This window comes from Corvus hawaiiensis, chromosome Z (genome assembly GCF_020740725.1).
Source record: "Corvus hawaiiensis isolate bCorHaw1 chromosome Z, bCorHaw1.pri.cur, whole genome shotgun sequence".
NCBI classification, from domain to species: Eukaryota; Metazoa; Chordata; class Aves; order Passeriformes; family Corvidae; genus Corvus; species Corvus hawaiiensis.
Genome location: NC_063255.1, coordinates 79,099,666 through 79,123,978, shown reverse-complemented (window position 1 = coordinate 79,123,978; position 24,313 = coordinate 79,099,666). Strand labels below are relative to the sequence as shown.

At 44.4% G+C, this 24,313-nt stretch overlaps 1 protein-coding gene and 1 long non-coding RNA gene across 5 annotated transcripts in view; one reads left to right on the top strand and one right to left on the bottom strand.

Annotated features, from left to right (window-relative positions):
• Positions 1–1,478: 1,478 nt before the first annotated feature.
• On the bottom strand, positions 1,479–9,632 carry LOC125319475. The gene is made up of 2 exons (XR_007200749.1): positions 8,925–9,632; positions 1,479–7,110 (listed from the first exon to the last, which is right to left on the bottom strand). It is a non-coding gene; the product is annotated as an uncharacterized LOC125319475 (long non-coding RNA).
• The window catches only part of RASGRF2 (Ras protein specific guanine nucleotide releasing factor 2), a 116,806-nt gene continuing 100,869 nt past the window's right edge, over positions 8,377–24,313 (top strand). For all 4 annotated transcript variants that reach the window (XM_048290681.1, XM_048290680.1, XM_048290679.1 and 1 more), the window contains exon 1: positions 8,377–8,755. In XM_048290681.1, coding sequence (XP_048146638.1) covers positions 8,471–8,755 — 285 coding nt within the window. In that variant the 5' untranslated portion in view covers positions 8,377–8,470. The remainder of the gene's footprint in view (positions 8,756–24,313) is intronic.

Sequence of the window (24,313 nt, the reverse complement as noted above, 5' to 3'; positions counted from 1 at the left end):
TCCAGCTGTGAGAGGTGCCTAAAGCTCTTGCACATATGTAGGTAGGATTAATCACACGGGATTCATTTCAAACCAGCAGGAAAATGTTTGGGATGTTTTGCTTTTAGGAATGCCATTTTCTGAGTGCTAGAGTGCTGTCACTGTCCCGGGGGGCTGGCACAGGGACAAGGAGATGCCAAAAGCACAGGCAGAAGCCTGTTCACACCTGCAGCATTCCCCAGGGGCTGTTTGGGTGTTTCTCCCCATTTTCTGACCCCTGGGCCAGAGGAAGATGCTGTGTGTTCCTGTGCTCACCAGACACCAGGTAATCAAACGGATAAATGACCAGTCACTTACTCCAGTGGAAATGTCATAAGTCAGAGCAGGATTTGTCCTAATTACTGTCTTTTACTGAATATGAACCGGTGACTTGAGGGCACAAAGCTCTGTATCCCATGACTAACTCCACGTGCCATTCACTTACCTCACTCAGAATATTCTGAAAGCTTTCCTGAAAAGAGATTGGAAACCCTTTATGTGGCTACTGGGGGGATTGTGAGGAATAACCTTGGAGTCGCCCTCCCATCCTGCACATACCCCAGACTCCGTCTGCTGCTCCGGATGCCCCCTGAGACACTCATAACAAACCTCTGACCAAAACCATTTCACCACCTTTGCGTCTGCCCAGAACGCCCCTCCTTCCCCTTCCCTGCATCACACTGGCTGTCAGCCTGCATTACAGGGCAGAAACACAGAAACACAAAAGGACGAACCCTCCGGAAGGGAAACCGTCCCTGCTGTGGGATTGACAGGCTTAATCATTCACAGTAATTGCATCAGTAAGTGATAAGCACTGCAGTGTCCAAAAATGCCCCTTAACTCCAAAGGAACATGTAAAAGAGAAATGGATAGATGAGCAATTAATGAGGATAACTATAATCTGTATTAAGGAAATGTATAAAAGACACAGATGTAAGAGGTTGTCTATCAGAGGTTGCTGAGGATGATATCTTGGGATACAAGCTAAACTTCGCCAGAGTGAGAGCACTTTAAATACCATGGAGAACTACCCAGGATGTATTCTCCATCGGAATGGGGACAGTTGCTGAAAAATACAATTTCCCTCATCCATTTCTTCCCCAGAGTAGTGGAGAACTTTTTTCAGAGGTTTCTGCACATCCTTGCTTTCCCTGTACTGTGGGCTCCTGTGCCTATAGGATGTGTTACTTCCAGATATTTTTTACTCTTTTTGAGGAATACTCTAAGGCATTATCTAATTAACCTTTCTTAATATCTGACAGAACTACTATTCAATAGCTGTATCTGATCTGTGTATCTACACGTCAGAAATTCAGAATTATTTCCACAGTGCCATTGAACACCACAGCAAGAAATAGAAACAGTACAGATCATCAAGAGAAGCATTTTCATGTTGCCTTTTTCTTCGATGAAAAAAAGCACGCCTCAAACAAGCAATAATATCACTCAAAATCCTTGAATATTGACAACCTAACTTTATTATTGATACAATTAAATAGGATGACAAATTAGAATAAATACACTTTTCAGCTCCCCTTGCAACCACCAGTGTTTAACAAAATGGTTGAGTTAACATTTGAAACAATACAAGTGACCCAAGAAGAAAAAAAACAAACATAATAATAAAGGAGTGAACACAATTTTCATTTTTTACATGGTAAAATTGTTTTAATTTTACATTCTTACATGCATTCAAGAGGAACTTACTTGTGAAATGAAGTCTTATTTCTGCATTAAAAGGACCAAGTGTACTTTGATATGGATTCAGGCCTTTGCACATTTTAGCATGTAACAGTAGTGCCTTTGTGACAAGGCACTATGAATGTTTATTTTTGTATTCTATTTAAAAAATATATCTGTGTCAATTTGAAGTGCAATTAATATCCTTATCCCCTGGGAAGCATTCTACTATTAATGATGAAGTTACAAATTTTACATAAGTTGTTGATATAATTGCATATGGATATTGTTGATTTTAATTTTTTAAAATCATGTTTCTCTAAGCTATTTTTTCACTTTTTTCCCTCTTCTTTTTTTTCCCCCCACAGAAAATCACAACCCACACCTCCCAGGCAGCTACAAAGCTTTTCAGCTGAGAATGTGAACAACATAAATGTGGACCAGGAAGAATGTGCATTATCAACAGCGAGTCAGCAATTACAGACGCCCTGCTATGCACTTCCCACCTGCCCAGAAATCCCCCACATAAACAGGGACTGATGTTAAGCTAGATCTCCTTGCTCTTGTTTAACAAGGTGTTGTTTGCTGTATCTTTGCTTGCATGAGAGGGGTGATAACATTGGCTCCGATCACTGTTGTCAGGGCTGCTCTGCCTACAGCCTTTTAAGATTATTTTTTTCTGCTGTTACACACATTTTCTCCAGGCGTTTGTACAGTCCCAGCTGCATCTGAACAGATTCATTTAAATGATTTTCAGTATATTGCATCTGTATCAAAAATAAATGCAATGTTCCCCTATGAAGGCATTGTCTCAGAATTTTCACACCATCCTGAGGGGATGTGGGTGCCCTGCAATGTTTGTTTTCTGCTAAGAGAACAGTGGATCCCATTTGCCATAAACCCCATTTTTATGGTCTGTGGGTCTGCCTGCCCTCGAAGTCGGGTGCAGAGAGAAGCTGCTCAGCTGCATAATACAGTAAATGTCTCTTTCAAGGTTTCTATGGGGAATGCAACTTGCAGATTATCAAACCTGTTTCTATTGAATTATGCACTCCTGTGGCAGATTATTTGCAGGCTTCATGCCAGATGGAGAGAATTCTCTGTATCAGCATTAGGCCTTGTAAACATCACTGTTTCTTCCCAGGGTTACTTACTTATTCCAGATGGCACCCGCTGTGCTCTCTGTATCTTTCTTCCAATCTGTGGGGCTTACTTTTTCCCAAGAAATGAGAGTGCTTTAATATTTTACACATTTTTCCTATTTCTACGCCAATATATGAGAGCATCTTGACAGAATAAGCAAAGAGTGATTTGCATTTATACTTGGTTCACATGGAATAAGAAAAAAGAGGAAATTTTATCCCACTGTGTCTTTTTAATTCTAAACTCATTTTCCCAGTTACCCAGGGCTTTCTGAAACTGAGAGCAATCATAGCCCAGTGTCTGCTGATCCCCTTGCTTTCAGGAGCTCAGCCATCACACTGCCTCTCCTGACTCACATTCAGAGAACATTATGAAATCTGTGTTAGGACACGCCAATGCCTTTGGAATACTGAGAGCACTAATTTGAGATATCTCCCAAGAACATTGAGACAGTTTCATGCTCTGGCAATTTGTGAGCTGTAGGACAATACCCTTCTTAAGGACACCACACTAATAACAGGGTCTGTGAAATTCTCATTAGAGCTCCCAGACCAATCTCTACTAACTTTAACAGTTAGGGCTCACCTCTGACAGTCATATTTCCAACAAGTGTGTGTCTCAATATGAAAATTGTAGTCATATCAAGAAAGTTTTGCAGCATTGTTGTCACTATAGTTTGCATTTAGTGCTTAGTGCATTTTAGTTCTTTAGTGCATTTAATGCTTGTTGCATCTGTATTAAATAAAATAGTCCTGGAGCTTTTAATTCACATGTCTGGTCAAAAAACTGAGTCCTGACTCTCCCATCTTAATCCCAGCTGGCAAACCTTTGCTGAAAAGGAACCAGCTGAAAACAGGCTTAAGGAGAAAAGCTGCTGTCTTTTCTTCCCCATGTGATTTCAGTGCTGATTTGGACTATCAGGGTTTCCACATTTCAAATGCCACTTTCTTTCCCAGCATCCCCCTCGATCTAATCCTTTCACTTGATGTACTGTGTTGGACTGACCCTACATGACCCTCCTCTTTCTCTCCCATTCACTGCCCTCCTCAATTTGCCCATGTGTTGGCCCCTTCTCTTGCTGTGCCAGAGTCCTGCTCTCACCCCCAACATCTCAGTGGGTGTTTTCCAGCTCTTTTCAACCTGCTGGTCCAGCTGTACCAAGCAGCCAGGACTCTCATGCCATCGCTTCTGACTTCGTTTTCTCCACAATTCCCTGCCCACCTTGCCCCAGTTCCTCCCCGCTCTGCCCTGGTTCTGTCTCCTCCAACCCCCAGCCACTCCCAGCCTTTGCTCACACTGTTTCCCTCTGCTCTTTACTCATCATTTTTTCATTACCATCACTCTGCCAGCCAGGTTCAATTCTCCCTCAGCCCACTCGTGTTTGCCTCCTGCCTCACTAGTGGTATTTCTCCAGTTTAATTGAGTCCCTTGGTTCCAGCTTTTCTGTCTTTTTTTTCCCTTCTGCTTTTGATTTTCTCCAGCCTGACTGTGAGACACCTTCTGCCACACATTTCGTTTTCTCATTTTTTCTCAACAGTGCTTTTTATTTTCTCATGCTGTCCTTGACCACATGCAAGGACTCACCAATGACCTCTGCAGACACACCAAACTGTTTCTCTCAAAAGTTCCTCTATAACCTTATTTTGCTATTCTTCTCCCAAAATAGCAGTAGCAAATATGCCAGCTGTGTCCTGGGGATGCTGCCTGTCACAAAGGGCAGCACATAGTCCCTGTACTTCTTTCTTGGCTCTAGGGATCTGATCTTCTGCTTAGACTAAGTAGCTCCTGGCTTGGATGTTTGCAACATTTTGCACTAAGAGGTTAAGGCATGATCATAAAAAATGATGATGATGATGATGATGACGACGATGATGATGATATCCTCATCTGCATAACGGTAATGATTTGCATTTGACTGCCTTCTGCTGGAACTCCCACTGAGTATTGGCCAGAGATTCCTGAAGGAGGGATCTCATGGAAACCTGTTACCACCTCTCTCACACCACTGAGGAGTGTGTGCAGCCACAAGTAAATCCATGAGGAATGAATTACCATTGTGGTATATACGACTTAAAATTGATTTAACAAGACAGTTACCCCCAAAAATGTCTCCATAAAACAGGAACAGTAAATCTCAAATGATGTCATCAGCTGTATTAACCCCCAAGTTGTTTGCAAGATCTTCAAGATCTTCAAGACTTACTATGGCAGTGATGTATAGTATGTATTTCAAAATCTTCCTGCTTTCTCAGATAACTAAATCTTAGCTGCATATTACAAATACCTTTCAAGTAGCCACATTATACTCTGTGCAAGAGTAAACAATTAGATCAGCAAAAGCATGTGAGTAAACTTACTGAGAAGGTACTGGTTCAGTTCTGCTTCTCAGTCAGTCTGTAAGGGGAGACATACAGGTACATTCTTAGTGAAACCAGTTTTTTTTCCTGTAAGTTATTGTAGCAGTTCTTCAACAGCTGTACTAAATTGTTTTGTATTTGATACATTATCGTGATGTGAAAATGCAAATAATGATTTAGTGACAAATGAACATATAAAAACATAGAGCACATATATACAAACCCAGACGTAAAAACAGTAGCGTAACAACTTTTCTTCCATTGCTTTAATCAACTTTTATTACCATTCCATTAACAGTATTTTTTCCAAAGTGTTTTTTCAGAATAGAGGCCCAAAATTTACAAGATGTTTAAACTAGATTTTCCTGTCACCCAGAGGATTGACAACTCACTCCCTTTTCCCCCAAACTCCCAGGGTCACTTCTGGGTATTGGATTCAGCAATTCCACTGTTGTGGAATACAACACTACATATTTCCCTCTTTATGACATCTTTGAACACCTTGCACTGGACTAGTTCCCAAAGGAAATTTCAGGTTAAATGTAGGTTAATTGGGTCAAAGTATCTCTGCTAATACAGAACCACAACTTTCCACTGTAGTTCTACAGCAAGGTCCTCGGGGCCTATCATGGCAACACTTGGGAAGCTATTTTTATAAATGAATCCTCTGGAATTAAAATACAATAAAATGAAGATTCGGATAGAAAATAAAGTAAAACAGTGTGCTTATCTGTATGTTCTTTTCCTCGGAGCCCTATGGAATAAATTACATCCACAGATTCCTTTACATCTGTTTGCACATATAACTCGATCGTGTTCATACATATGAATTTGGCCTAGAATTCCTTTTTTAAAAAGCACAAACAACCCCTTCTTTACTGCTGATAATGAGGAATTTTAAAAAATATTCCCATATAGATACGTAGATACATTTAGATGTATTAGATAGTATATACATTCATATGTACTTCGTAGACATTTAAAGCAAGAAAAAATAGGTGGTCCTTGTATAAGAATGATCAAGTAATAAAGATAATATCATTGAGAGAACTAAATCATACTTGACCAATAAAGGACAAACTGATGGTTACACAAACAGTATTTCCTGTAGTGAACAAGAATATTAGACTCCTTATAGTTCCTATAGATTGCTGTGCAATGACGTATTCAACATTTTCAGCTTAGGAAAAATGCCTGCATGTCTAGGAGAAAATGATGTAGTCAAAGAAAACCCTCTCTTTCTTTTTTTTATAGATAAAATTTAACTCCCGTCATGTATTTTTTTCTGTGTGTCTCGGGTGACCTGGTGGAATAGATGATGTGTGATCATTTGTGATTTATACAAAAGCTGTATTAAAAGTACAAATTATGTATGCTGGGACAAAAGCCTGCAACTTTATCTTGGCAAAGATGGGCTCTTGCTATAGGATTTCATTGTGATGTACGACGTGCTTGTTTTGGAAAGCTCCAGCTATTCACTGAGTGTCAAATGTCTGAACGCTCTTCTGAGTGGCAGTTTGCTTCTCTCCTTGGTTTGGCTGCCTTGCCATTTGCTTCCATCAAGGGACACGATATTCCATGGAATTTCACACACGGAATTGATTCACTGACTCAGCGCTGGCTGAGGGGAACCCAGGCAAGGAGGCATCAACAGAGGCGGGTGGGGCCCCAGTGCCCGGGATGGATGAACATGAGTCCTTTCACACATTCCAGCCACCCAGGTGGTGTCCAAGCCCTGTCCAAAGCCTGGACTTCCCTGGGCATGATGCGCTAAGATCAAATTTCACTATGTGAAGACACAAGGCAAGCTAAGCCAGTTCCAGAAGGATTTATGCATCTGTTTGTTTTTTCTAATAAAAAATTGTCTGTTGACAAGAGGAGAGCCTTGCAACTCTGCATGGTTCTGTAGTTCCTGCAAGTAGTACACAAAACCACAGCTATTGTCACAGATCACACAGGAAATATTTTCTAACTCATTCTGTGCATTATACAGCAATAACGAGTATTATAACTTCCACATTTTTATTCTTTTTTCTCTTTTACTCATCAGATGCAGTAAAACAAAAGAGAATGAAAGCTACATATGCAAAATATGTTTTCAAATGCAAGAATTCCAAGACTTTTCCTGAAAAGAACCTTAAGAGGAAGTTTAGGTTGCTAAATTAAAGGTGCAGTGTGCTCTAGTTGGTAAAAATTTCCATATTGCTATGTTTTATGTGAAACCATTCTTGATGCCAGCTCCCTCGCCGAAGTTTATTTGCTATAATTAAGGTGTGCAGGTATCACTGTGCCGAGTGCAGGAACCAGACCGCACCTGCTGCCATCCTTACTAGCCCGGTGTGAAAACACACCCGCCAAACTGCCGGGAAATTTTCTTTTCGGCATGTGCGAGCTGCCCTCTCCGGTGGCGGTCCCCGCCCGCGGTGCCTCGTGCTGCAGCCGCCAGTTGGGATCTATAAATGGTCCCATTTGCGGCAGGCGAGCCCCGGCACACGGCAGAGCCCCTCCACAGCCCGTGCCGGGGTGGTCTCTGCGCACAGCGCGGTGCCCAAGGACATGCGGGGTTGAGGTTCCCCGGGGTGAGACCTGAGACGCTCCCCCGCGCCTTTATCAGCGTGAATATCGGGTTAAAAGGGACGAGTTTCTGGTATTTCGCTTGGGCTTCTCTGCTGCCTTTTGCTTTAATTCTTTCGCCACAGCTCGAGAGTGAAGTTACCGGCTCCGGCGGCCGCGCTCGCCCGGCCCTCTCGCTTTCCAAGATTTTCGCTCGAAGAATGGAAAAGCCGGAAACCATCGAGAAACCACGGGGCAGACCCAAATCACCCCGCGGTTCCCGGTCCGGCCCGGCCCGGCCCGGCCGAGCGCTGCGCTGCCCGCGGGATTCCCCGCCCGACCCCGCTCCGCGCCCGCTCCCCGCCTCCATCCGCCCCCGGAGGGATGGAGGGATGGAGGAGCGGAGGGATGCGGAGATGGGGGGAAGGGTGGAGGGGGGGCAGGGACCTGGGCGCTGCGGCGGCGGCGACTTTGCTCTTTAAATCGCTCTCCAAAGCGGATTTACGGCTGATCCCCCACGTCAGCGCCCGGGGGGCCGCTCGCCGCCGCCGCCGGTGCCTGGGGCGGTGGGAGGCGGCGCGGGGCGGGGCGGGGCGGGGGCCGGGGGACACTCGGGCGGGGCGCGGGGCCGGGGCCGCCCCGTCGGTGCGTGCCGGAGCCCATGAATTGCTCCGTGAGCGCCCGGCGAGGCTGCGCCGCGGCCGCGGGCTCCGGGCACGATGCAGAAGAGCGTGCGGTACAACGAGGGGCACGCCTTGTACCTGGCGCTGCTGGCCCGCAAGGAGGGCACCAAGCGCGGCTATCTCAGTAAGAAGACGGCGGAGACCAACCGCTGGCACGAGAAGTGGTTCGCCCTCTACCAAAACGTCCTCTTCTACTTCGAGGGCGAGCAGAGCGCCCGCCCCGCCGGCATGTACATGCTGGAGGGCTGCAACTGCGAGCGGGTGCCCACTCCCAAGGGATGCGCCGCGGGCAGCGCCAAGGATGCCGCGCTGGACAAGCAGGTACCGCCCCGGCGGCCGCCCCGCGCCCTGGGGGTGGAGGGGAGGCGGGGAGGGACAGCCAGGCGCTCGGGCCGCCCCCTCGCATCCCCCGGCGGTGCCGCCCCCGGGTCCGGCCCCGCCAGGAGTTCCTGTGGCTCCCGGGGCGCGGGCAGGAGCAGTAGCTACTCACAAAGTGGCGAAGCTGGTGGTTTTGGTGTCCTCACTGATGACTCTTCGTTCCTCCCTGACTCTTCTCTTTTCCCCCGCAGTGACAGCACGCCGAATTTCAGTGAGGTGCCGGGAGAGTAGCATCTCACAAACCAGGGGTTTACTCATCTTGATGCCAACACTTCTGCCGTACACATTTCTCAGCAAACTCAGCTTATAGAGGGTGTGAGGGGCCAAAGTCCCAAAGCAGCACAGGAGACACTAAGCCCTTTTCTGTGGAGCTGCCGCCTCTCCCAGCGATGCTCTGGGGGCAGAACAGTCTTTCAGTTCCCCCTTGGGGACGCGGGTGACAGCCGAGCAGGCGGCCGGGCGGCCGGGGTGAGCCCGTACCCTGATTTGCAGCCTGCGACATCCCACGGGAGTGGGAAGGTTCTTTGCCAGGCAGGTGTTGTGAGGCCGATCGTGCTTGAGATAGGAATGGTGGTACAGCACCCGATCCAGGTCTTGCCCGGCTATCATGGGGCGAGGACCGCTGAAGGCTTTGGTGGGATTCCTTCCCCGGAGGGGTGGCCATTCATAGCTCGTGAATTGCCAAATTCCTGCTCACTCCCCCCTGCCCCTCGGCGGCCCTAGCTGATCCTCCCCAAAGCTGATCTGTTTGACATGTATGTGTCAAACCAGCGAATGGTTAAATACTCTCGTGTATTACATAACCGGGAAGAAAAGGACGCTGTAGTTGTTCGGCGTAGGTAGAGATCGGTTATCTTAACCACACACCTCCTGTTGCCTCATCTGAATTCTTGATCTTACTTACTGCCTGTTTGAGATGTGTTTGAATCTGGTCCTGGTGTGCCCTGGTGCCTTTCTCCCTGAATGGGAGAAGCCAAGCAGGTGTCTGACTGGTTTGGGGAAGTTTGGGTGACTGTAGTGAGTGTGGTTTCAAGCTGGCTCCAGGTGTTTCCTCATGGTTGTGAGAAAGTGACACAGACCAAAGCCATGCTCTGAAACCCAGCACATCTCTGAGCTTTTCTGGAGTGGTAACTTTGCAAGGAGAGCTCAGAACCTTGTCTTATATTTGTGCTTTTTTTCCCACCTAGAAATAATCCTGGTGTGCTTAGGCAGCCTCTGAATGTTACATGGTTAAGTGAGTGAACTCTGGGGAGCTGGGATGGTTGTAGTTATGTAGTTATGTCATATTCACCCTTCAATTCTTGCTTATTGCTTTGAGGCATGTTTTTATACCATTATAAATGGAGTCCTGGAGGATACCCAGATGAAATTAAACATGGATGTTGCCCTGCCTGCTTTGCACTGGCTTACTACACTTATCAGTGATGTTGTTAAACTGCAGCTTGACTAAGAGAACTGCATGAAAACAAATATTTTCCATATCTATTTTCTGGGAGCCTTACGTTGTGCTTTTATAGTGATGAATGAGTTGTTCATAATAACATCTAGTAATAATTACAGGGCAGGAAGCTGAGCTTTTATTGCTTCAAACATCAGCTATGTTGGTGTGTTCAAGAATAGCAGACTGCTATTAAAGAGGCAGAAGAATGCTTAATTCTTTTTTCATGGGATGCTAGTTTGAATTTTCAAGGCAGATCACCAAGAAGTATCTTTTTCTGTTCACCTTTTGATTGATCCAGAGCTTTATTCAAAGCTTTTGAGTGTTAGTAGCTTTTAGAGATGTTTACTCCTTGAAATGCACCCTTGTTGTATATACATATAGATACAAATCTTTGCTAAGGTGTGCAGGAAATTCCCTCAGTGACTAGAACTAATCCATCACAAGATAAAAAGAGAAAGATTTGAAAATTAAGCAGTCTTCTTCACTTAGAAAATGTGTACATATTCTTAAAGGTGTAAAGTAATAAACCATGAATCTTCAGTTTATTAACAGAGGCAGGCAAACGTACTTTAATCAGATGATAATGAAAAGTCAGTATTGCACATGCTAACTCCTGGCAGTGTAAAAAAACTGCACAGATTTAATCTGCTTTGATTTTACCACACAAATGTATCAATGGAATGAAAGGAAAAAGAGAAGCTCTGTGGCAGTTTTTGAAGAATCCGATCTCTTTTCTCCAAAAGAAGGAGACCAGAAAAAAGTTATCTCCTTTAGTCCAGGTTTTATTTACCTGAGTAACTTGGACATTAGAGTGATATGTGCTATAGAATTACACAAATGAGGGAGAGAAAGAAGAATTAATCACATGAGGGAGCTTCATCAGCATACTTTGAGTGGATATTTGAAAAATTTCTCATTTTCTCCAAGTTATGTAATAAAGATTATGGAAAATGCTCGTGGGACAAATAGATTTTATTTTCCTTACCTTGCAGATCCTTTCAATGTTGATTTTCAGTTGTTTGAGGATTGATTGTCAAGCCATGTGCCAGGTACAACTCTCTAAGTTGTCAGAGCTCAGTGGGACGAGTGTTGGCTGTTCTGTCCTACACAGGACACAGAATTTTGGCCAACAAGTGTGTCCAGGTTTGGGTGTCCCATCTCCCAGCAATCCCAGGTGCTGGATAGCAACACCTTTCACCACTGCTGGTGCTGCTAGGCCCTTCCAGCAGCCCATCATGAAGGGACATTAAAGTGTTACAGGAACCACCATTCTGTGGAAGATGCCAAATGCCTTCATAAGATTTGCTCCAATATTGCAGCATTAAGAGCTTGAAAAACAATTACAATGGCAGAATGCTCTTATTTTGTCTTTTCCATTAATATATTAGTATGTTTTTTTCCTTCAGAAGGATATTTGCTTCAAAGAACATTGTGTTAAAAGTACAGACCTGTCTTAATAATGACTGCATCAAGAGTGAATCAACTGGTATTCTGGAAATGTGTGATCAAACTGAGTATGCTGCATATACTAAATGATCTGCTGAGGGAATTTTTGTCTTTAAAGGAAAGTGTTTTGATCTCCCTCAGATTTTAGAGGAGTTTTCATAAACACCAAAACCGGTGTAGCTGTACGCTCTGATTTCACATTTCAGACAAAAAAAGAAGACACAGATTTATTGAAAGAATAACAATGTGGAAGAAGCTGTGTTTCAAAACAGCAAATTAGGACATGTGAATACTACGCGCAGAAAGCTTCTGATTTTAGTTAAACTGCTTCTTCTCATGGGAATTGAGGGTTGTAAACAAGTGCAGCTCCCAACAAGTCCTTCACTGTGGCACTGAGAGACTTGATGAGAATAAGTTTCAGCTTTTCTTTCAAAACCTCTGGAAAGAGAATGGCTTTGTTTCAGTGAGCAGTTAGTCTCTTTCAAAAGTGAAGCAAAATGCCCCAAATCACGCTTTCTTCAGTGCTTCACTGAAGGCTGGCACTTGTTATCCAGCAAGTTCACAAATATTTTTTTTAATACTAGTGGAAACAAGTGATTAGAGGAATGTAAATATTAACATTATTATTATTGTCTGCATTGGGAGGAGGCCTGTATGTTTAGTTTCTTTCATAACTGTGCATTGAATACATGGAAATATTCGGATACTGTTATTAATAACTGTCTTAGAGTATTTAAGGTTGTAAATGTTACATGATTAGAACTGAGATATTCTTTGTATCTTGCCTGCAATAATCTTCCTCCCACTTAGCAAAATTAAATGCAGTATTAAGTCCATGTCCCCACAGATTAACAGAATCCAATCATTTGAATTTTTTTCTGCCTACTGTAGCTCTGATTTTGTAGAGGACACAGTGATTTTGCGGTGTTTGGAACCTCTCTGTTTTACATACACGCTTTGGCACATGCCGTCAACAGCTTTTGCTGTTCCTCTCAGCTAGTTTAATGTATGTTTAACCTAGCAACAGCATTAAAGGGCATTTTTAAATGAAGATGTAATTAATTAAAAGTTATTCACATTTTTTGGGCACCCCCCCTGCGCTGCTCAGCGTCCTGTGCCTGTTTAATGTTGTAAATGGCTGAGGAGGTGGGTTTTTGGTACCTTCAGAATTAGTATTGTCCATAAATCTTATTGCTTGCATGTGGGCAGGTAACTCCCTCTGATGTTCCAGTAAAAAGCATGCCAGAGATCACCATGTTCTAGAAATTTTCAGGAGCAATTACATAATAATAGATGAGTTTTTCTTCTCAGCATCTGACAAGCAAAAAAAAAAAAAAGATGTGTTGTGGTTTTGTTTTCTCCAAACTTTATTTTTTAGTGGACTACCTTCAACAGAAGCAGTTAATTAAAAAAGACGGCTGTTAGTGCTCTGGGGGTTAATGTGTTTGTAAGATCTTCTCATGGCAGTCTCTAAATGGTTCTTGTGTGAAGACAACTCTGTCCCTCAGTCACTGCCATGGGACAATACAGTTTGTGGGCACATTCACCAAATACACTCAAACTTTTCTGGTTTATCTTTAAGGGGTAACAGAGAACAAGTCACTGGCACTGTGCAGCCAAGGGGTTGCCTCTTTGTCTTTGTGAAGAAATGAAAAGTGAATTTACAGTGTCCCCTGTGACCTAAGGCAACAGGTGGGAAATAAATACAAAAATTAATAAAACCCCAAACAAACAAACTAAAAAGAACCCAACCCAAACCAACAACAAAACAAAAAAGTAAAAAAACCCCTGTGATCTATCCAGGGACTGAATTTTGCTCTTTGACTAATGCTTTGTATTTGCTTAGTAGTGAGCACATTTTGTGAATATAGAGAAGAACAGGAAAATCTCACAGCCATATTTATTGCGGTTCTGGAAAAATTTAGGCATTTCCTCCTAACTCTTGAAAATGTTATGTTTCTTCTGTCATGTTACCAAATGGGTTGTTTGTAACTGTGGAAGCGTGAACCTACACAGTTGATAATCGAGTTACAGGTAGGTGTAGTTTATTTTTGACATGCCTTCCTCCTGAAAGGTTGGTTAAATCCACACAGACATAACCTGGAGAATATTGATGACATTTAATAGCTTATTATTAAACCTTTGGCAACCTTAATCCACGTGAAATTACTTTGGTCAGGAACCCAAGCCTGATCCATTGTTTTCTGTTCTTCACTGTTGGTCACCCTTGAGTGCAAAAGGCAACAAGAGACCCCACCTGAATGTGTGAGAGGGGAATTACAAGGACATTGGGACTGAGGGTAATAAGACCAGATTTTGGTGAGACAGAGTTTTATTGAATAGAAGCCATGGAGTGAAGTCCTCAGCATTTCCCTGCAAGGTATTGTAAGATCCTGAAATATTACAATGTGCTCTAACAGAAGTGCATAATGTGTAATTAAGTTATTGGATGATAATTAGATCCCAAGGCAAATGACATTTGGCAAGGGCTTATTTGTGGAGTTGCTGGGAAATGCTTTTAGCTAACAGGTGAAATGTCAGTGACTGAGTGACTGGAAGCACAGGTTAGACCTTATTTGGAAATGCAAAATCCCAGAGCATAAAGACCAAAAATGTCAATCACTTACCATGTTAAAATAATGTGTTGCACAGTCCCAACCTTAAATGTCATGCCAGGGATGTGCAAGGTGACCAGAACCTCCCTTTGGCTCATGTTGGTGATGAGAACACTCAAAATAAATTTCAAATAAAGCACTGTAACACTTTAACATGACTTTCATTCTTCCACCTGTTTTATAGCCAGTGTTACTGCTCATTTCATTTCGTCTCCTTTATTGAGGGAGTTGCATTGACTCGGCTTAATCTGTTTAGTTCCTCAAATGTAAGAGGACATCTGTAGAAAGCAAATTCTGAGCACAAAATAGCAACTCAGTCCCTAATTTACTGAATAATTGTACTTCATTCATTTAATTTGCCTTGATTTAACTTTAAAAATTGATCTTTCTTATTTTTTCCATCATTTTTTAGCAGGCTGGTAACCAGTTGGACGTGGTTCAGTGCTGGGTCAGCCATTGGACTCAGTGATCCTGAAGGTGTTTTGTGGCCTAGGTGATCCTGTGATCCCGTCATTCCAACCATTCCATGGTTTATGGATTCCAGTGCGTGGGGTGGTGCTGAGAGTGGGTCCCTGCAGGACCCTGTGGCCTTGTGGCCCTCCAGCCACTCTGAGTGTGCCCCTGGGTCCAGAAGGAGCCCCCTCAGAGTGGCAGATCCCCCTTGGAGCAGCGGATTCCCCTCAGAGCGGCAGATCCCCCTCAGAGCAGTAGATCCCCCTCAGGGCGCCAGATCCCCCTCAGAGCAGCAGATCCCCCTCAGGGCGCCAGATCCCCCTCAGAGCAGTAGATCCCTCTCAGAGCAGTAGATCCCCCTCAGGGCGCCAGATCCCCCTCAGAGCGCCAGATCCCCCTCAGAGCAGTAGATCCCCCTCAGAGTGGCAGATCCCCCTTGGAGCAGCAGATCCCCCTCAGGGCGCCAGATCCCCCTCAGAGCAGCAGATCCCCCTCAGAGCAGTAGATCCCCCTCAGGGCGCCAGATCCTCCTCAGAGCAGTAGATCCCCCTCAGGGCGCCAGATCCCCCTCAGAGCAGCAGATCCCCCTCAGGGCGCCAGATCCCCCTCAGAGCAGCAGATCCCCCTCAGAGTGGCAGATCCCCCTTGGAGCAGCAGATCCCCCTCAGGGCGCCAGATCCCCCTCAGAGCAGCAGATCCCCCTCAGGGCGGCAGATCCCCCTCAGGGTGGCAGATCCCCCTCAGAGTGGCAGATCTCCCTCAGAGCAGCAGATCCCCCTCAGAGTGGCAGATCTCCCTCAAGGCGGCAGATCCTCCTCAGGGTGGCGGATCCCCCTCAGAGCAGCAGATCCCCCTCAGAGCAGTGGATCCCCCTCAGGGCGGCAGATCCCCCTCAGGGCGGCAGATCCCCCTCAGAGTGGCAGATCTCCCTCAGGGCGGCAGATCCCCTTCAGGGCGGCAGATCCCCCTCAGAGCAGCAGATCCCCCTCAGGGCGGCAGATCCCCCTCAGGGTGGCAGATCCCCCTCAGAGTGGCAGATCTCCCTCAGGGCGGCAGATCCCCTTCAGGGCGGCAGATCCCCCTCAGAGCAGCAGATCCCCCTCAGGGCGGCAGATCTCCCTCAGGGCGGCAGATCCCCCTCAGGGTGGCAGATCTCCCTCAGGGTGGCAGATCCCCCTCAGAGCAGTGGATCCCTCTCAGAGCAGTGGATCCCCCTCAGGGTGGTGGCTCCCTCCCAGAGCGGCGGATCCTCCTCAGAGCGGCAGATCCCCCTCAGAGCAGCGGATTCCCCTCAGAGCAGCGGATCCCCACAGAGGCTGTGGAGGCGGCCAGGCCCGAAGTGCCGATCCCGCAGCCGTTGTTTCCCTCCTGAGCAGATGTGGCTGCCAGGAAGCACACGGTGCTGAGCACCCCGAGGCTGCTCAAACCCCTTTCCCGCCCGAATGTCCCGGGTGCTCTCAGTTTGTGTTTTAAGTGGTGGTGAGCTGTTGGCACCCAGGTGCCGACCCGCGGAGGAGGTGGGTAGGGTTTGTCGGGGTCGAGGACAGTGCTGGTGTTCGTGGGGCCGTGGGTCAGCAGCTCAGGAGTACGCTGCCTGTCCCTGTCCCTGGAGGAACATGAGGTTTTAGGGAGTACATCTTCCCAGTTCTTACTGTGTACCAGCCATTACTGATGCTGAGGACTGATCCAGGGATGGGTTTTTTTAACACTGTGCCTCTGCACTAAATGTGTAGGAACATATGCTTGCAATTGAGCTTCCAATGTTTCTTTTTTCTTTTTTTTTTTTTTTTTTTTTGACTTACCAATCCCATAAGGTTTTCTGTTTGAGCTACAGAATCAGTATTTATAGAAGCAGAGGCTTCCCCAAGTCAGTCCAGCCATTTCAGTATCTTTTGGTGTTTGCCATGAGCTCAGAACCAACTGAGTTTTTTTAGGAAGTGTTTATAAACTGCCAATTCTGAACTGAGCTATATTATCGTTTTTAATTTTACTTCTGGAAGTGGTTTTTGGTGGTTTTTTTTTTTTTTTTTGGTGGTAGATCTGATCAGCTCCACTACATCCTAAAAAAAAAAAAAAAAGGGATTGTGTTTGAAGAGGTAAATGCTGTAACTGTTGAAAAAAATCTGGAATTATATTGTCTCCTTATTTTCTCATGATGCTGTGGAACTGTGACTTTTGCCCATTTTTTGCCTTCTGAGATTTTTGACTGTGATATAATGTCTGGGTAACAGAAATTATCTGATTAATTACTCTGCAGGCTTGAACTAGTATGATTCAAGTTCTTGAATTAGTGCAACATTTCCATTGCACTGCAGTGTGCCCTTTGCAATCTTTTGAACTCAGCAAGCTTGTTGAATTGCTTTAATTCATTATATTTAGTTCATTATGTTGCATTTTTAAAATGATGTGCCTCGATTTAGCATTCTGTGAGTAAATGATAAGCTCTCCGTAGATGTCTATAGCCATGCAGGAGTGGAATGTAGGACAGGGTGCTGCTGCTAGGACTCTGGGAGCCCCACCTGAGCCGGATCCTGTGGCAGACAGTGAAGTCCTGGCCAGGGGAGCCAGTGGAGTCTGGGGAATTGGTCACCCCATCCTGGATGTTTGCATCTGTTCTGACATTTCCCGTGTTGGATCCTAAAATACACCACGCTGTTGCTGTTTTTGGGGTTTCAGGAGTAGGTTGGATCCTCACCTCTTGGAAATTTAGGATGTCTGCTGGTAACCACTGGTTCTTTTCATTCTGATTTCTGTTCACTTCCTCTGCCTTACACAAGTTGTTTCTCCTGTTTCAGTGAATGCCGAAGATTTTATATTCTTCTCTGAATTTTGGGGATCATGTTCAACACCTTTGACAGGGTGTCTCTGATGTCCTCCAGAATTGAATCAGAATTTATTTTTAACCCTCTGCATTCACGGAGGATAAGGCATGACAAGAAAATTGCAACCTTCTTTTGCACTAGTCATGTTCTCTTCAATTTGGCACTCATGGAACAATTTTATTGAACTATTAAAAATGCTTCTTCTTAATAAATCTATTAAGGAGAACTAAAAATGTGTAGGCCAACTGCAAAGCTCTCTTGCGAGAATGATGGGAGAAGAAGTAACAGAGGAGTGGAGGGTTCCAGCAGAGATACCTGTGCAGTATCATCACTGGTCATGCAGGTGTTTGCGTGTGCAGGTGAAGGGAAAAGCAGTGCTAAATGGCACTGGAGTGATACCAAACACTGTAGGTGATAAGCAGTTGCATTTGATATCTGAAGTATTGTTTCCTGTTCTGAGAGCTTGAACAGGAATGTCAGGCAAGTGAGGGTTCCTGGGGTGGGACTGAGCCCTATGTGTGTGAGTTACCAGATTTTTATGCTGGTTTTGTGTCACTGAGGTCTTGCAGTTGTGCTTTCTTGGCCCAGCAAGTACGTGATGGCTGAGAGAAATAACAGGGCCTCCTTTGCTGTAGAATAGTCAGAAGAGAATTGCGATTGTGATTAATACAGTAATTAATCAATCCTTTTCGGGGACCCAGCTTGGCTCAGGAAGTAGGCATGTTGAGAGGCAGAAACAATCTCTGTGAATGTAGTGGTTAAAATATGAAAGTGCCACTTAAACACCAAAGGTCAATGGTTTTTCTCACCAGGCATCCAAACTGAGTTGCATCAGAACTGCTGTGGTTTGCACTGACCATTTTTGCAGTAATTCCTTCTTACCTCACTGGCTGTTGTGAAAATAAATGTGTTAATTCTAGGGAAGCGTCTGAATGATGTAATGAGAGGTGTCACAGGATACGATGTAAGAAGTTTCTGAACTCTGCTGATTAGTGTGCAGGAGACATGCACCCAAGAATCAGATCACGTCTCACTTATATGTGGTGACTGAACCAGGATCTCCTGAGAGAAGAATGCTCTAAAAAAATGCTGCAATCACTGTTTGCACACGTGGGACTGAATTCACACTGCACCGGGCAGCCTCAAACACCGTGTTTCTCATCACCTCTCTGTACCTGGCTTTGCAACCTAATGCCAAAAACTTAAAAAAAGAACCCCAAAACAAAACCAAAAAAACAACCCACTAAAAAACCCAGACTAAAAAGCGACATGAAACTGACGTGCAAAAGCTTGTAAGAAATGGAGCTTTTTTGACCCATGACTTAGGTTTCGGAGACAACCACAGAGAAACAATTTGTTTGGGTGCAGATATTTTGTTGCGATGGGTGTAAGCTTGCAGGCCTAAGTGAGGGTTTTTCCTCATGTCTTTGCTGCCTGCTGCAGACAGGAGTTTCGTAAGAGCATTACTTGTTGGCCTGAGGGCAGCCCAGGCTCGCTGGTGTCCAGCACTTCCAGCCCTGAATGCGCAGTGACCTGAGAGAGCTCTGCTGTCAGCAGTGCCAGAGTGGCTGCAGACCTGCCAGAGGTCGTGTCTGCACCACTAGGACGATCCTGAAATGATTTAGAGAGAGAGGATCTTGCCTGGATGCTGCTCTGCATCCTGTGGCTCAGCAGCTGATCATGGCTGTGGCTCCCAGTGAAGGGAACGAGGCACAGCAGCCACTCAGAGAGACCTGACGAATTGAGAGTGATGCCAGGTGGTTCTTTGTGAGACAAATAATGTATTTACCTCCCATAGAAAGGAGGGGAAAAAAATAAGCACCGATTTCAAACAGGTTTTCCTAAAGATCATTGACTTTCTGCAAATATGTCTTTGATTTTTTGTTTTACTTTTACTTTTTTGAGGGTGTTTGAATGTATATCTTACATGTGTTCATAACCTGGGTGATACAAAGTAGAAGGATAATTGTCTCCATTTTCTGTGTCGTGAGTTGCTTGCCTCTTGAGCCTCTCTCACCCTGTGGCCTCCTGATGAATCAGCTTGCTGTCTGCTATAACTTCTGGAGACATAAACCAGCCTAATATGTGGAATTCCATCCCATATGCTGGCATATGGGTGACACCATCTGCATGGGGATGTTTGTTTGTCCTGCAGCCTTTTAGGGTGTTCAGCTGTGGCTGCATGGCTGACACGGGAGTGGTTCCCACATTAGTCACGAGGTGTCACGTCCAAGTTTCTGCACATGGGAAGAGCACACGGCAAGACCTGAGAAGTGCCAGGTCCCCCGTCCTGTGTCTGGGCTGTTCCTCTTCTAATTCATGGCTTCATTTCCCTCTGCCACTGGGATCTGTTGGGTGCACCTTGCAGGTTTGTCCTTCCAGGCACAATGTTCTCTCTAGTCCTGCTGGTCTCAGTTGTACAACATTGTTTCAGGCAGTTGGGTTTTGATGCACTTGGCTGAGATTGGGAAGAGTTCTTATTCCTCGTATTTCTTTTGTAAGTTATTTATAATTGTTGCAGGTCCTCTTAATACTGCTTGCATTAGAAGGGTGAATGTATGAGTTTTTTAATAACTGAAATTCATTGTCAGGGTAATATCATATCTTTGTTCACACATTTCCTTCCTCTTTCTGGTGTCCCTCTCTTTGACCCTTTCCCTTCAACATTTGTTTTACCTCATGTAAATTTCAAACTGCTTTTGATTCATCTTCCTGGCCTGGTTTCTGCCCCACAAATGTTAATGTGGTTCTTCCAAGTTGCCTCATATGCAGTGCTGGGAGCTCTGGATGAGCTTGGTCAGTCCCTGTGCTCCCCTCATTGGGACCAGGACAGAAAAAGACTCCAGGTGTGAGCAGGAATAGAACCAAGAACCTGTGTAGGACTTAGTTCATCATTTGTGTCCTTTCTCATGGATTCTCCAACTCATTGTGTCCTACTTGTGCAGTTGCTTCAGCAGCTTCCAGGGCAACCACATTTTATTTCTTTCTGTGGACATCTCTTCCTCTCCTGGCTGAGAGATCCTGACTTTTGGCTGCTGTTTTCAAGGTGGGTGGAGAACTGTAAGCAACCAAGTCCTCTTATTCTGAGCAGTGTAAGACACCTCATCTTTTTGAATTGTGTTTTTTCATCTTCCCTAATATGTTTTGATATTTATACTTTCCCACCTTACAATAATGTCAGCATTTGACTGTTATATGCAGTAAAAACAGCTAATTTTTTTTCTATAAATTACTGTGGTGTCATATAAAAATTCAGGATTTTCTAAATTCTTAAGTGACTCAGGAACACAAACCTATTTGACTTTGAATCCATCCATATTCTTCAGTGATTTCTTAATGCAGTCCCGTGGCATCCAGACTTTTTGCTTGAGTGAACCTTGAAAGTTGTAGAGTGGTCATAGTAATTGGGAGAAGTTCCTGAGGACTGGAAGAGAGCAGATATCCCTTGTGTCTTTGGGGATGGCAACTAGGGAGGTCTAGGGTGGTACAGGACCACCAGTCTCACTGTAGTCCTTGGGGAGGTGATGAAGAAAATCCTCCTGGAAAGCATTTCCACACACATGAGGGCAAGAGGGTGATTTGGAGTGGTCAGTGGGGATCTAGAAAGGGGAAATCATGCTTGACCAGCCTAATAGCCTTCAACAGTGATGTGGTTTGAAACTCTCTGAACGACCAGGTCCTGAGGACAAGTAAAAGATATTGAACCTTCACCCAGGACATTTAGTTCTAAGATGGGCCTGTTGGCCCAAATAGTAGGAATTTTTTTTGTAAGGAAAACCAGCACGGCTTCCCACTCTGCTTTCTTAAATTTTCCTCTCTGCTTGTTGTCAGGAAGTGGAATCACGTGTGAAAAGAAATATATATGCCAGGACATTGTTTCAAGTTGCTGTACAGTGATCAGTCTTGTCTTCTTTCTGGAAGAAATTTACTATTGGCTCAGCATCTTAGCTGATGTGTTACTGAGAACCATAAAAAAAATTCAGAATTCTTAAGAGTTTACTGTAAACTAAAAAGATGAAAACTCTTTCTGTGTTTTTGTGCTTGTGATCTGCTTTTTTCTGTAGTGCACACGTTAACTGCACCATGTATGTGGCATGTATTTTCAGTTCTTTTTTTTGCTGGGGGACCGAGAGAGGTTGTTTTCTTTTTAATCATTTCCCATCTGATTTAAATTTGAAGTAGTCATTCTGGTTTGGCTCACGTTTAAGTTGTAGCAGGAAAAAATTGTGCAACTAGAATAAACTTAACTTTAAACTTTTTGCACTAATGAACAGAATGTGATATAACGGCTGCTAAATCAGGCTGAAGCCTTTTTTCCTTGTCTTGAGTTACTTGGAATATATCTGTAATTCAGTGGTTTTCTGCCTTTGTATTCTCCTTGTGCTGAGCAGCAACAATATTTTCAAAATACTTAGTTTTGCTGCCCTGGGAAGTGTACAGTAACTGTGGGTCTTCTTCAGGCTATGTCATTACAGAGGTAGAAGCACAGAGGGAGAAGTGGCTGTTCAGCTTTACGATGTTCCAGACGCTGTCAGAAGGACTCACCTTGGCTCCAGTGTGTGTCACTTCTTTACCCCTTTTCTTTCCAATGTTCCCCTTACCCTTTACTTGTCCCTGCTGTTCACTCAGGTGGCTTTTTATTTAATCTCCTCCCCCTGAGGTATATTTGGGGAATACATACCCGGTACTGAAGGTGCATCACGTATAAATCTGGAACATCTCCCAGCACAGCCCAGCATTGTGATGGTTTGTTTATTCCTACTCCACTTAATTTTATAAAAATACATAAATGGTATTTCTTACATCAAAGACATACAATAAATGCCTGTCCTTTACCTGATGTAATTTCACAGCAGTGGATTATTTAATCTAAGTGACTTCAGTAGACTTTTCTAAATATATCAAGTGGGACCAGGTGCCTGATCTGCTTTAATACCATGTACTTTTTATTAAGGGTTGATCAGCTGCCATTTCCATTTATATTTCCTGATGTTCTTTCTTGATTCAAGGTTATTTTTAAGTCACCCGGGTCAGGAAGGATATGAGTGGGGTGGAGTGCTGAGGGAAGTGTGGATAATTAATGGAAAACATATTTGAAAGGGAGTTTTGAGAGCTTCCAAAGAAGAGTATTCAAATGTAATCGACTCATATGATTAAAAACACCTATCAGATTCAGGCTGCTCCCTTTACCCTCTTAAAATCCCCTGAATCATGAACCCATCAAATTAATTAATCAGTAATACGTATATGAATAATAGTATCCAGTTCTGCATGTGTGTTATGTGTAACCTGCAGCTTCTATTGTAGATTACTCATGTTGTGAAAATGTCGGTGTGTGTTCATTTTTACTTGTTATTTGGGAAACTGGGGAGTGTTAAATGTGCTTAAAGCACCAGCACTTTCCATGAACTATTTGAGAAAAGCACAAGGCTACTAAGGTAAAAATATGGAAAGTTTCAGCCTGGAATTATTGGCACCCTCTCTTGTTTTCAACGTTGGGATTACAATGTGCCACAATAGAGTATGTCATAACATTGTTTCTTGGGTGGTTTTTTTTGTTGCTGTTTTTTAAAGTAAGGACTTAAAGGGGAAAAACTAATTTAGTGAGATACTTGAAACGCATTTTGTCAGTGACTGCGGACTTAGTTGTTGACAGTGTTTATATTGAACAAAATCTGTCTCACAGAACAAATTCTTATGGCTGTAACTGTCAGTAGACTACAATATCCTTTTCTACCAGCCAAGAGTCTCAATGCCTCTCCTATTTTCCTTGTATGCCCCTTGTCCTCTACCAGGTGGCTGTGCTGGAAATCTTGGATCTCTCCCTGCTTTATAAAGTTCTCCTTCACAGGCAGGAGTAGCTGCAGGTTTTAATTATGCAGATGGCGTTGGCAGTTCCTAGAGCTGCCTGGTCCCGGTGAGATAGGAAATACGTGGTGGTGTAAACTGTCACCGCAGTGAGTGGGTCCATGTGTCGGGCAGAGCTGGGCCACCCCTGTGCTGCTTTGATGTCCTGGTGCTGCTGCCTCTGGGCAACGCGTGAGTTCAGCCCTGCTGCTGAGACAGGGTGGGAGCCGTGCTGTTCGTGTTTGTATCATCAGAAACACCCCGGCACCCGGAGCAACAAACCTCTCCCAGCTACAAAGTAGTAGCAAATCTATTCAGCAGGCTGGTTGTGTTTAAACCCGTAGCAGCCATTTGGGTGCACAGAAAGGCTTAATCCATTTCAGTGCCCCCTGTTAAATACTCAGGGAAGCTAAATTAAAAGATGCTGCTTGTACAGCAGCTTGTGGAGGAGCCAAAGCTGTGTAGCTGTAGGCGTCTTAGAGCTGGGCATGCTTAGCTTGCCATACATAGACGCAGGAAGGCACAGGAAGATACAGCAGACATTCCAGATTGGATTAAATGGAAGTGTTGGCACCTGTTAGCATAACAAACACAGAGTAAGTAGACAGCAAAAGTCCCTGTGACTTAACACGGAATGTGCAATACGGACTTAAAAGGATGGAGGGATGCACATTTTTTGTTGTTGATGTTGATACTGAAAATTGCTCCGAGGATGTCCTTAAGCTTAGCAGTTGAAATATTTGTTTTAAAAACTTACATTGAATTCTTACATACTGGGTAAGCAACATTGGCTTAATTTTTGGAAATGTGCACTGATAGTCGCTTTAGGTTGTTCCTGCCTCTGGAATATGCTGGAGTCCATAGGTGAATTCAAGTG